This window comes from Chlorocebus sabaeus, chromosome 22 (assembly GCF_047675955.1).
Source record: "Chlorocebus sabaeus isolate Y175 chromosome 22, mChlSab1.0.hap1, whole genome shotgun sequence".
Classification (NCBI taxonomy): domain Eukaryota; kingdom Metazoa; phylum Chordata; class Mammalia; order Primates; family Cercopithecidae; genus Chlorocebus; species Chlorocebus sabaeus.
This window is the reverse complement of record NC_132925.1, coordinates 20,872,476-20,886,757: the sequence shown is the minus strand read 5'-3', so window position 1 is coordinate 20,886,757 and position 14,282 is coordinate 20,872,476. Positions and strand designations below refer to the sequence as shown.

General features: G+C 37.7%; 1 protein-coding gene across 33 annotated transcripts in view; it reads left to right on the top strand.

Moving 5' to 3' along the window:
• The first annotated feature begins 473 nt into the window (after window positions 1-473).
• Window positions 474-14,282, top strand: part of ABI3BP (ABI family member 3 binding protein) — a 244,085-nt gene continuing 230,276 nt past the window's right edge. For all 33 annotated transcript variants that reach the window (XM_007986031.3, XM_038002422.2, XM_038002426.2 and 30 more), the window contains exon 1: window positions 474-650. In XM_007986031.3, the coding sequence (XP_007984222.3) occupies window positions 572-650 (79 nt within the window). In that variant the 5' untranslated portion in view covers window positions 474-571. The remainder of the gene's footprint in view (window positions 651-14,282) is intronic.

Genomic DNA, 14,282 nt, shown 5'->3' with positions numbered 1-14,282 from the left:
ACGTATAGCTTTGTAGCCATAGACTTACTCTTAAATGTTTCTTGTAATACAGGAACTACAGAATGACTCAAAATATATTTTTATGAGTTTACACCCATTGAAAAGAATTGGGTTGGTTTACTGGATAATTAAAAACAGTTTCCTTCTTTTTATTTTATATTTTTAGCATTTTGATAGTTTTTAATATATTTTTTCTGGATTCTTTAAAATGGTTTACCAACGTTTCAAAACTGCCTGAATACTTCTTCTTTCACAAATACAGATCTGCCATAATTTCAATTTTTATATCTCAGAGGGAAGAGACACAGTTACAACTTAGCAGAAAGAAAGAAATGGGATGATATGTTTTTGATATGTTTTTGCTGTTGTGCTTTTTTTTTTTTTTTTTTTTTTTTGGTGTGTGTGGGAAAGGGTGTGATGTCATCTTGGCTCCACCCCCTGTGAGTAAGCCCACGGCACAGCTAAGTGCAGCCGCCCGCCTCTGTCACCGGGAGACAGTCCACTTAAATGCAGCTCCAGGGTTGCGAGGCACCCACCAGCATCATTCCCCGTGCGAGGTGGCAAATGCAACATGCTCTCCAGCTTGGGGTGCCTACTTCTCTGTGGAAGTATTACACTAGCCCTGGGAAATGCACAGAAATTGCCAAAAGGCAAGTAGCCCGATGTTTTATGTTTTAAAAATAATATTAAGGTATAGACGTTTTTAAATGTTGATTTTGAATATGATCTGCTTTACCATATGGGGGGAATAGAGTTATTCTGCAGAGAGTCAACGTTCAAATGTGTGAAGGGGTCGCTTAAACTTTTACTTTCCCCTCCTGTTCTTTACTTTTCAATTACAGCTCTTTATTGCAAAAATGAAAACAAACTTATTACATTGAGCAGTTGTTCATCAGAGCTTGAACTGTATGCTTTCAAACTATACTGCTTGTATATTGAATCATATTATGTAAATGGATATTACAGTCTGTTAAAAAGAGTTGTTTGGTGTTTTTAGCCTCCTCCCCAGAGACTGCATCAGTACTAGCTTAAGATTCAAAAGAAGCTAATTCTGAAACCTTGAATCTTTGGTGTGAACCTCAAACATACCTGACTAGGAGGCTGAGGGAGCCTAGGGAGGTCAGACCAAAGTCCGGTCATGTGCTAATGTGTAGACACGTCCCTCCAGTGGAGTTTGGAAGAGGGCTTGATCTGTTGGACATGACACTCCCCCTTTTCCTGGCTAAGTTGGTCTCATTTTAGTGTTGGTATTTTGTTTACAAATGTTATCAGAAGAAAATTAAAATTTCTAAATTTTGACCCTAAAAACAACCCTTTGAGCCCATCAGAACCAAAATAAGAGGCTGTTGCCTCTCTCCTGTCCTGAACATAAATGTTGCATGTACTTTTGTTTCTCTGCAGAGGCACTTCTATAAGCCAATTCTAGGTCTGTGAAGGCTTTTTATGGTTGCAGACTGCTGTAGTCAGCAGGATTATGAAAAACAGGCTGGAATTTACCATACAGTCATGATGGAAAACATCAGAGGTAACGCAGAGCTGCAGGCTTGTCAAGAACCTGGTGTGCCTAAAGTCAGAAAAAAAGGTTGTTAGTGTCAGAATATCCAAAAGATGATCCCTAGGTCCTCTCTCTGGGTAGTGTGCTCCAGGATCATCTTGTCCCAAGTGAAAACTGTTCTTTCCTCCGTGGGTAAAGTGAAACTTGAATCCAGTATGTGAAGGCTGAAGCGGTTGGCTAGTTGATATTTCACATGATGATGTGAACAGCAATAAAAAAGACTAAGTAAACTTTCTCAACTCCGATCAAATAATTAAAGAAAAATAAAAAACAAACACTCTTAGATCTTTTTCTACCAAGAGTTTTGCTCCTTGATCACAATAAAACTGGGATTTAAATAAATCAATTATGAGCCACAAGCATTCAGAGTTAATTGGATCTACTCAAGGAATATTTAACAGTGACATATCATTTGAGAAGAGTCTGGGGGTTTCTTAGGCTTAATACCTACAGATGGCTTTTATTTTACTTTTTATTCATTGCGTAGAGATGATAAAACCACACTTTGTTACTGCAAACTTCTGCAAAATCCCAGTGCTTTAATTATCATGTTGCAATCACTAGACACAAATCTCTTGATACAATTTTTCTTTATTTTTAATTGTAAAGAAAAAAAACCATACTTGTCAAAAATGGCCACAAAACTTTTGTTGTTTATTTTAAAAATATTTGTAGTTTTGGTAATTTTGAAAAACCATCAAATTATAATAACTATAAAAGAAATGGCAAGTCTTGTTTTTAATACTATGTTTTTTCTTTATTGGAAAGCTGTTGAGGATCTTTTAGCCGAAGTCATCTGTTTCAAACTGTGCTCCAGGCAGAGGGGCACTCTTTGTCCTACAATGGGTAGAGTTTGGGGTGAGGGTGGAAAGGTAGCTGATTCCTATCAATAACTTGGGGTGTCTTTATGAGGGGAAATCACAGTAAGTGTTAGCAGTTTGCACGTTCTCAGTAAAGAAAGTACAACTTTTTGTTTCTCACACTCATTTGACTAAGAATCTTCTTTTCCATAGAAGATCTATAATATCTTAACAGGGGTTTGTGTGTCACAAGATACGTTTGGGGAAATGTTGAGTTTAAAAAGAAGAAAAAGGAGTAAAAGTTTTACTTCTATTTTTCCTTCTACTCTAGAGTTGGTTAAATACTATTTGTGACTTAGGAAGTGGTTGGAATTGTGGAACTAGAAAAGACATTCATGATCACTTAGTCTAGTGATTCCCAGACCTTTGGATTTATGGACCAACAAAAATACACAAATCTTTTAACATCAGGGTTCTGTTATAGAGAGCATACTTGAATGTTGCTTTGTGAGGATGCTCAAAGGGGACAGGAGAGAATGCCTAGTGTTTATAAAAGTAAACCATTTTAACAGTTTTATAAAATAAATAAATTTAATTTCATAAATAAGTCCATTGTTATTTTTCTCATTTTCCCACAGACTAATGAAAAATTTATCGCATGCCAATATTTGGAAACCACTGACCTAACATAACCATTTATCTTACAAATGAAGATACCTCAAAGCAGGGCAGATTTAGTAACTTTCCCGTGTTAATGGTGGAGCCAGGACTTGACACCTAGCTTCTCATTCAAAATCCATATTCTAACCTGCCTACTGCCAGATAGGCAGGTTCCCTGACCCCAACCTTAGGAATGACATTCTGCAGTGTACATGTGAATGCTACCTATTCCTTGAATAAAAGAGTTTCTTGTACATTTCTTAAACATTAATTTTTAACATTTTTTTTCTAAGAACATATCTACATTTTTATGTACATATGATATATGTATATATGGTTATTTATAAGAAGTTGTTATATGTGGAGTGCCTATTTGCATACCTAGCCACATACTTTGTTCTAAAAAGTAAGTTATTAAAAGATTTTTGCTTACTTTTTAAAAGCTTAGAGACTATTATTAATGGACCGTTTCTCTTTTCCACCACGAAATGACTATAGTTTTGGCAAATTATTTATTTTTGTTAGCCTCAGTTTTCTCATTTGTAAAACGGGACTAATGATAACTATCTCATGGTATTTTAGGATTAAATGAGATAAGAGACACAAGTCTGGCACATAACAGATTTTCAATAAATCCTTATTGGGTCATAGAAAAGGGGATCAATGTTGAAAAACATGCACACTGAATAACACATGATCTTGTATTCAAAATGTAAGACAAACCTTTTATAAGGTAGGGGATGAGGTGGTGTGATCTTGGCAGAAAGATGGGGTAAAGGGCTGCAGTGTTGTTCTATGTGGCAACAAGGGAAGGCTTCTACTGCATTCTAGTCTGACCACTGTCTGCCCATATGGCCAACATTACCCTGTGGAAAGCTGCATCTTTACTTTAAGATCAGCTTTTCCATGGGGATTTGTAAGATGTCACAGACCCTCCAGGTGAGCTCCTGTTAAACTTGTTTTTCAGGAGGTGAATTAGACCATACTAGAGAAGAATTCTCACATTGTTTTATACCTTTGGAAGCCCCTGTGCTCCAGCTACCTCTCAGAATCTTTATTCTTGGCACCACTGACCTTTTTTCTTTTCCTGGCAAACAGGCTAAAATAAAAACCAGTGAGAACAATATGTAATGAAAAGAGACAACAAAATCTAATAGTGGGAATGCAGGCCCTTGACATACCTCTGCATGGAAACTCCAGTATACAGAAGATTATAGTTAGCCCAAAGGCAAAGGTTATTATTTTTAAGCAAGTGTGAGAAAAACCACAGAGGAACCTCCAAGATACAAGTGTAATCAGATGACCAGAGGGCACGGGGGTCTTGGGTGTGACTCTTGGGATATGACACATGGAAGAGGTAGCTGGCTCTTTGCTTTGGGTTCTTACCTAACCGAGTAGAAATATCTGACTTTAGGAACAAAACACAGAGCAGATGATAATCATAACAGTAACTGCCATAGCTATTAATAACTGTTACCATTACTATTATCACAGATAACATTCTTTGAGTATATCCTGCATGTGGTAATTTAGTGCTTCATATTTTATTGTGGAAAACCTAATTAAATTATTGAAGCTTCTCCATTGTCTTTGTCTGTCTCATGCTTCTATGACAAAATACCTGAGACTAGGTAATTTGCAAAGAACAGAAGTTTATTTTTCACAGTTCTGGAAGCTGGGAAGTCCAAGATCAAGGTGCTGGCATCTGGTGAGGGCCTTCTTGCTGCATCCTCACATGGTGGAAAGCAGAAAGGCAAGAGAAGGATAAACTTCCTCCATAAGCCTTTTTATAAGGGCACCCAATCCCATTCACAGGGAAGGAGTCCTCATGGCCTAACTGCCTCTTAAAGACCTCAGCTCCTAATACTATCGCACTGGCAACTCCTGAATTTTGGAGAGAATACATTCAGACTATAGTACCTATGAAGCAGGTAAACCTATTATTCCCATTTTACAGAGCATAGAATTGTGCCTCAGAGTGTTTAAGTAATTTACTTAATACAGTAATACAGCTAGAAAGTGGCAAAAGACTATACCTTTAATTTTGATGCAATATTAGTTCCCTGCTCTATGTAAAGGTACATTAATTTGTTCAAGTAACAAATTATATTGGATGTATACACAGAGCACTGGGGCTGGGGAGACAAAGCTTGGTACTTGTCTTCAGGGAGCTGACCAGCTTGTGGAGGAGAAAAGGGAATGGTGTGGAAAGGGATAATTACAGTAGAGAAGAGTCATCCTTCAATGTGGGTGAAGCCCAAAGCATTTTGAGAACAAAAAGGATCCAATCTGGATGGGAGGTATGAAGAATTATGAGAGAATAAGAAACCCAAATAGAGGTCTGAAGTACAAACACAAGTTGGGACAAGGAGAAGGATTGCTGAGAGGTGAGGGGCCTTCTCAACAAAGGTAGCTGCTGGCCCAGAGCCCAGGCAACCCCAGTGGCCAAAGCTCAGTGAGTGTTAAAGTACTGAGAGGGAAGCCTAGACTGAAAAAAACCATACAAGATGTAACTGTGCTCTCCTTGTCTCTATCTGGCCTGACTCCTCATGATTGATTACAAAGAGGAAATAAAATGTTGTCTTTGGACAGGAAGGCTCTTACATCTTGCTCTGTCAACTTTCCAGCTGCTCACCTGGCAGCTGGCTCTCCATGGAGCCCTTCCAACCTCACTTTGACAAAACAAAAATGTGTCACTCCAACAGCTCAGCCCATTTCTCCAAGGGGTGGTTGATGCTTATGGGAGGCTGCAGAGGAGCCCTTCCATCTTAAGTTATGGAACATAGGATACTGGTGAGGAGTGCAAAGCCTACTTGGTGTGGTTCTGCTTTTATTTGAGTAATATATATTTACGTATTGCTGGGACTGTATTAAACAGTACATTAGAAAAAAAAAATGGTTCTGCTGCTAAAAAGAAGTTTAAAAACCACCAAGCAAGAAAATTACTTTAGCATCTTTTACAGCTCTAAAGTTTCTTGATAGTTTTATTGATGTGTTTGTCTATCAATCATTAAAGATTATCAGTAGTCCTTAATAATTCTTAAAAGTATGATAATCATCATGTTTCATATCAATGATATTTAATGCTATGTTTATGTAAATTATCTCATTTTATCCTCACACTTGTGAAATATATTATTATTATCTCCATTTCACAGATGAAGAACTAAACTTAAAGAGTACGTTAGCTACCTGTGGCTGCATAAAAAATTTCCACAATAATCTTTAATCGACTGTTAATAATCCTTAATAATCAATGGTCAACACATCAAGCATAGATTATTAAGCATCTACTAGGTAAACTCAATGAGATACAGCACCTGCTATAGAAGAACCTTACATTACAAAGGCAAAAATTGATCAAATATAATCTGTTCTGATGCTAAATTTAGAACCCAAGGTTTAAATAAACAAAATTTTCTTGTGTTAATTATACATTCACTAGTTTAGTTTTATAGACTGCTATATCGGGCTATAAGATACTGTTAAGAATTTTTAGTATCTTCCCCTGTCTCCCTTCAAGAAAGAGAAGGGACACAGGGGAACACTTGAAAATAGAAGAATTTATCAATACAATATTATAGCAAAGACAGTTAAAATGTTATAGGTTAATGTGAGTTTACAGAAGGTTCTTTAAAGACATAAGTGAGGTGTTTAATGAAGGGAATGCCATTCAGGAGATGGGACTAATCATTCTATCTGGATCACTACCCTCAGAAAAAATTTCCCTTTTGCTGTTCCCTGATTGCAATTTATAAAGTAGGTATAAACAAGAGAATATTGAAAGTAAATTGGTGAATTTAATTAAATTGATCTCAGAATAAACATAAAATTAATAAATAGGACACTCTGATGTGATTATCTAGATTATCTAGTTACCTAGAGAGATTGCTAAATAGTCAAATAAAAACATATTTGTTAAAATGACCCCCAAAAAGTAAAAATAAATAGTATCAGCTAAAGAAGGAAGATGCTAAACATAATATAGAAAAACAATAATTGATATATATATTCTATTAAAATAACATTTAAAAAGATGATAAGCATATTACTATGTATCAGGCATGGTATTTAATGCTAAGTGTTTATAAACATGTGAAATATATATTATCTCCATTTCACAGATAAGAAATTAAAGAGTATATTAGCATAATCCCAGCACTTTGGCAAGCTGAGGTGGGCAGATTACTTGAGATCAAGGGTTCAAGACCAGCCTAGTCAACATGGTGAAACCCCATCTCCACTAAAAATACAAAAATTAACCAGGTGTAGTGGCAGGTACCTGTAATCCCAGCTACTCAGAAGGCTGAGGCATGAGACTTGCTTGAACCCAGGAGGCGGAGGTTGCAGTGAGCTGAGATTGTGCCACTGCACTCCATCCTGGGCAACAGAGCAAGACTCCATCTCAAAAAAAAAAAAAAAAAAAAAAAAAAGAGTAAGTATGTTAGTTATCTTTTTCTTATAACAAATGTCCACAAAATTATCAGCTTAAAATAACACGCATTTATTATTTCACAGTTGCTGTGAGTTAGGAGTCTGAACCTGGTTTAGCTGGGCAGACTGTCCTCTCCTTCAAGATGTCTCACAAGGCAACAGTGAAGGTACTGGCCAGAGGTGAGGTCTCATCTGAAGGTTTGCATGGGGAAGGATTCACTTCTGAGCTCACGTGGTTGTTAGGAGAATTCAATTCTTTGAGGATCATTAGTCGAAGGGCCTCATTTTCTCACTGACTATTGGCCTGAGGTTGCTGCAGGTCTTTGTCACATAAGCCTGTCTATTAGGCCACTTGCTTCATCAAAATGTACATGCCCAGAAGAGTCTGCAGGTAAGATGGAGGTCACAACCTTATGTAGCCTAATCACAGAAGCCACAACCCATCACTTCTGCCATATTCTATTGGTTAGAAGCAACTCACAGGTTTACCACACAAGTTGATTGTACACCTTAGGTTACGTAAAAGTCTGTCCACCACGAAGAGCTCAGTGGCTGGTAGCAAGTGATATAGTGAAACTATGAACATGGGAAATCTAACTCCAGAGAATATACTGGTTTAAGCATTAAAACTCCCTCAACTTCCTACAGAATTAAGCATTTTGTGGCAGATGCCAACATTGGCAAACTGCTAATTTGTCTCCCTCAATGGTTGAAGTTAATTATAAGAAATCTCTGAGAATTGAGATAAATATCTTAAGAGTACAAAGTAAATATTCAGTACCCAATGTGGACCTTGTTTTCTGTATACAGGAGCCCAGTCAATGCCTGGGTTCCTTTGCTGATTTCCTCTGTGGTCCATCAAGTGTGGTTGATATCGTGTAGAGAGGCACACAAAATTCCTCCAAAATAGAAAAAATGCTTTTATTCCTGCCACCATCTCTTAAAGGAAAAGAAAAAAAATAAGAAAAAAATTAACATATTAAGTAATTAACACCTATGAACTTGATGATACTATGACAAAAAAATGTGCTTTTTTGGCCTGGCGCGGTGGCTCATGCCTGTAATCTCAGCACTTTGGGAGGCTGAGGCGGGCAGATCATGAACTCAGCAGATGGAGACCATCCTGGCTAACACAATGAAACCCCGTCTCTACTAAAAATACAAAAAATTAGCCAGGCGTGGTGGCATGTGCCTGTAGTCCCTGATACTTGGGAGGCTGAGGCAGGAGAATTGCTTGAACCTGGGAAGCCGAGGTTGCAGTGAGCCGAGATCGCGCCACTGCACTCCAACCTGGGCGACAGAGCGAGACTCTGTCTCCAAAAAAAAAAAAAATGCTGTTCTGAAACTTCAGTGGAGTGGCTTTTAGAGTAAATGAAAGTTACTGTACGTCTAATTAAACTTGTGTGTGGAGAAAGAAAATACACTTTTATCAGTGGATGTGATGGAAGCAACTAGAAAGACCAAAGGAGTTTCTCTAAGATCCTGTTCAGTGTTAATAAAACAATTCTTCCATATGCTCTCGGGAAACAAAATTTAGGTTGTACCCAGAAAGTATTCTAACCATGACACTCAGAATCTCATAGAATGTTTAATACTAGATACCCTGTGGGTTTCTTCTCTAGCCTACAGTCTTCTCTTGTGTTGGGAAGGCCTCAAAAGCTCAGGAGGCACACGGCAGGAAAGGCTGGCTTCAAGGTCTCAGACTACTTTGGGAAACCTCTGTGGACAGTAAGACTAAATCAGTACTTATTCTACTCCATATAATATTAGCTTGGGTTTCCCACCAAGAGCCGTCCACAGCAAGATTGTTAGAGTGTGTTGTAGGTTTCCCTCACCTACTAAAGCCTTGACATATATTTACAGTGATTTTGATGAACATGTAGAAGCCTTAGAGCTGCTCTGAGGTTTAAGGTCCTCTCAGTACACACGCTATGAAGTCAGTTAAAGTTCCGTCCTGTGGAATTCTGAAGAAGGAGCTAGAAGATGTGACATTTTCATAGAAGATTTGTTGTCATTCTCCAGTCAAAGATCATACTTAGAAAGCCCACCCATTAGAAAACCAGGGCAAATTCACCCACTTCAAGCATCTTCTGGTCACACTAGAAATTAATTTTAGAGAAAATTGAGGCCTAATTCACGTCTCACCTATGACATCGCAATTCAATATTTTCTTCATTTAATAAGCTTACCTGTGACTATAAATACTATAACGTATATTCCAATATAGGCTATAGCACAATATATTTAATCCTGGATGCACATGAGGATACTGAAGTTTTCAAAAATATCAGTAATGCTCTGCCTCCCCATCAAATTTATTTTAAATTTGTCTAGGGTGGAAGTTTTTTTTAATTCCTCAGGTGATTCTAATATGACCAGGGTTAAGAACTACTGATTTGGAGATTTTTGACAATTTGTATGTATAAGTGCTTGATAAATAAATCTTTCTTGATGAGTACAGAGTAAAATTTAAAAGTTGCAAGTATATTTTTCTACTATTTAAGTTTTGATTGCTGTAAATTTAAAAGTGATTTTTATTTTTATGCTGCTTTTTCCAGGATTTTAAAACATTGTTTGAAAAAAATTTCAGAGTTCCTCCTGAAGCTATATAAAATAAGTAAATGTGTAAAATTGAGATGAACATTTGTTTTTAGTGTTAGAACATAAGTGCTACTCTCAGAAGCCAGATCTGAGAAGTTGTGACTGTGATTTTTAAGACCAGACTTACATTTATTCATTTTGTCATTCAATTAATATTTTTTAATCATCACATTAGGATTACAAAGATGAATAAGACATTTCCTGCATTTAAGGGGTTTGAAATCAGTTCTATTTAAAAACACTTGGCCACACAAAAGTCGTTTAGTTTTACATGAAACTGTTGGTGTGTTAATTCTTTATCCTCATTTAACAACCAACATTTGCAGGAGCTAAGCTATCCCACTGTGTTGCCATGTACTGGCTTTAAGTGATATACATAGGAAGAAGAAAAATGAATTCAAATGTAATCTGTTAAGGAAAACAAAGCACCTCATGATTTCAGCGCAAAATATAGGAGTTAAGCAAATATGCAATGAATTTCCATACTCAGAAAGTACAGATTATATTGAAAATAATTTATTTAATTGTGCACGTTAACATATATATTCCAGCTGATTTTTCTATCTTATGTTAAGGATAATTTTTCGGCATGTAGCATGTCTTATAATCTGAAACATATTTAAAATGTATTCTACTGTTTCTCTAATGTCATGGAAGTTCTCTCTTCTCTGAGTAGTGGTGAATGAAACCTTGCTGAGACTTTGAACAGGAGCGCTTTGCTTACAACGTGATGCCAAGGTGGAGTTTCAAATATCCTTTCTCGTTAAATACAATTCTGTGATTTTTCCATTCTGTTGGCTGATAAGAAAACATTCTGGTTTCCCAAGGGTCTTCCTGAGAGGCCACTGTGCACGTGTGTGTGGGTGTGCGAGACCTAACAGGTCTTGCTTCTCTCAGAGCAGCAGATTCTGTCGTTCAAGGAGGGGCTTGGAGTGTCTGCCAAAGTCGTGCTGGCAGCGAGCTCTGGAATTCAGTTCTGTTCCAGCTATGTCGGCAGGAGATGCGGGACAATTTCCTTCTCCTTTCACTTTCCCAGATGAAGTTAAGACATTCTGGCCAGTTAGTTTAGAGTAAGGTATCAGATGACCTGGAAGACAGTCCCTCCATTCCTCTCCAGGCACATCCTCTCCAAACTCTCCTAATGATCCTGCTGTCACAGAATTCTTCCCTAACTACTACTTTTTACAAGAATTAAAAGGAAAATGATGCTGGGCATGCTCTGCCATATCAGGTTTACCTAGTTTGTAGTTTTGTTATGAATTGGAAAGATAAACACTGAAAATTAGCAACACGGGTTAGTAGGTAAAGTGCAGGAGTACACGTGAGCCCAAGTAAGTCATTAGGTTGGTGCAAAAGTCATTGTACAAAAGTCATGTAGCATGTCTTATAATCTGAAACATATTTAAAATGTATTCTACTGTTTCTCTAATGTCATGGAAGTTCTCTCTTCTCTGAGTAGTGGTGAATGAAACCTTGCACCAACCTAATGCTTCACCTTTCTGAACATCGGGGTTTTTTTCTCTAAAAAAAAGGAAATAATAAAAGTATCAGTCTTCTTTTTAGCTTTCATTAACAAGTAATATTCGAGTGGCATTAATGGATTTTTTTGATAGTAACTTTCTTAACCAAAGTAAACAAATGTGAAGACCAGGTACATTTTTAAAACTCTTTACCTGCTGATATAGTTTGGCTCTGTGTTCCCACCCAAATCTTGTCTCGAATTGTAATCCCCATAATCCCCACACGTGGAGGGTGGAACCTGGTGGGAGGTGATTGGATCATGGCGGTGGGTCCCCCATGCTGTTCTCACGATAGTGAGTGAGTTCTTATGAGATATGATGGTTTTATAAATGGTAGTTTTTCCTGCACTCTCACACGTTCTCTCTCTTGCCTGCTGCCATGTAAGATGTGCCTGCTTCCCCTTCTGCCATAATTCTAAGTTTCCTGAGGCCCCTCCAACCATGCAGAAGTGTGAGTCAATTAAACCTCTTTCCTTTATGAACTACCCAGTCCTGGGTATTTCTTTATAGTAGTGTGAAAACAGACTAATACATCTGCCTTGGCAGTGATGGAAAGATCTAGACACTCCAGTAGCCTGGACACTGATACTGAGCAGAAAGAACACCCTGGCTGGGTGTCAAAGTCTAGAGTGTCTGAGCCTGTGGCGTGGCATCCACACAGTGAAACAAAGTGAAGGATCTGCAGAGAGGAGCCAGGGCACTGGGAGTGTTTTCAACATAATTCTTGCCATGAGCATCCCACTGCTGTTCCTTCATCCAACTCTCCCTGAAGGAGTTTGGAAGATCCTGCTCAGAGCATATTTGTCTTTTACAGTGAAACATCCGAAAGTACAAGTTGTGGTCCTTGGTCATTTTTTTCTCCGCCTATCCTTGGGATACAATTCCATGTGACTTGGCCTGCTCCTGGATGCCTGCTGCAGTCTGTCTGGTCAGTCTGCAGGTACTGGATTAGTTTGATTGCGTGACTCTTTTTCTGCACTCCCTCTTTTCGTTCCTAATCCTTCTCTTTCCTAAACTTTCATCCTCCTTCTTCTGCCCCTCCTCTTTGTCCCTTCTCTCAACATGATGAGAGTCTTCAGAGCATTCTCCTGGCTTCCACCCCCTCGTGCTGACCACTTTGGCCCATGTCCTTGCCTCACAGCTGACTCCTCATCTGTTTGGATGCGGCAGGAATTATCCTTTGGAAGACAATGCACACTTTATTATCTTTTTAAAGGCAAAAGTGTTGTTTCTATGTCATGCAAAGTATTCCACTTGGTTGAAGAATATCATTGCTTCCTGTTCATTTATCTTGGCATGACCAATCTTGGAAGAGCACACATTTATATTCATTTGATCAGCTCTGTGTATATCATATTAGACAAACCATGACTATATATTCACACTATAGCATTCCTAAATGGCTTTGGTTATAACATAAATCACTATGTACCTTGAAGGATGGCAACAACATATGCACAATAGCAGTCAGACATTATACTGTTCTTTTGTAAAGCTTGTTTTCAGTTTATTCTGGATGTTTGTTCTATTGTAGTTGGAGTTTGATATTTTGAAGAATTTGCAGAGAATTCTGCTGTTTTCCAGTGGATCTTTCATTCAAATGTCATATTTCTCTTCATTTGTCTTTTAACCAATATTTCAGTGAAACTGAGTTTCTGTGTAAAGTGTGCCCAGGAAATGGTGATCCTGTAATTGGCGACTAGATCACAGTTGCAGGCATTTAATACCATTTCAACATATAAGCCTCTTTCTTTGATCTCCATTTCTCTGGCTGGCTGTCTTTGCTATACTCAATGGATGACTTCCAAATTTTCCTCTCACTCTTTGTTTATAACCCTCTTCTTTCCCACTTGCGTGTCTTCTCAGGTTCTAATTCTTGTGCTTGGAAGACCCTCATGATCTCTGCTATGGTAACTTTATATGTTCTATTGGCTTTTAGACTTTTAAATTATAACCCATATTAATAGTGAATACTGGAAAAAATGTGAATTTCAGTGAGCTTTCCAAATCCAGGTGTGTATGTGTTTGCACATATGCATGCCATGTTGGATTGTTGTGCTGGTTCATCTTGTGATACAAATAAAAAACAAGGGAGGTTGAGGCGGGAGAATGGCATGAACGTGGGAGGCGGAGCTTGCAGTGAGCCAAGATCGCACCACTGCACTCCAGCTTGGGAGACAGAGCAAGACTCTGTATCAAAAAAAAAACAAAAACAAAAAACAAAAACAAATAAGAAATAGATGAAAGTCCTACAAACCGACTAAATTTGGTGTGACACACAATGAATTTTTGAATGATCAACATATTGGCAGTAGCATGGTTTAGGGTTTTGCTCTAATGTATAACAACCTAGTTGTAAAATTCTTTATAGACAGTCTTTCAGCAAAGCAAGTAATTTTGAACATTATCCCATTTTGTGAACAACTCAAATTTTAAATATTGATATTACAACTGAGTTACCAGAATGACTAATAAGAAATATCACTGGATTACTTAGAGAATTAACAATACTTCATAGGACAGGTTAGACAAAATTCCTTCTCCACATGTTCTTGGCAATAAATCCCATTTTCACAAATTTTCAAAAACATGTCAGTGCCTTTTCAAATATTGTCAGGTGCCTTTCTCAGTTGTTTACAAGGAACATGCATTGAGTCTTATTTAAAAAAAAAAAATCCCATAAATTTGTCAGCCGAATTGCATTATATAACA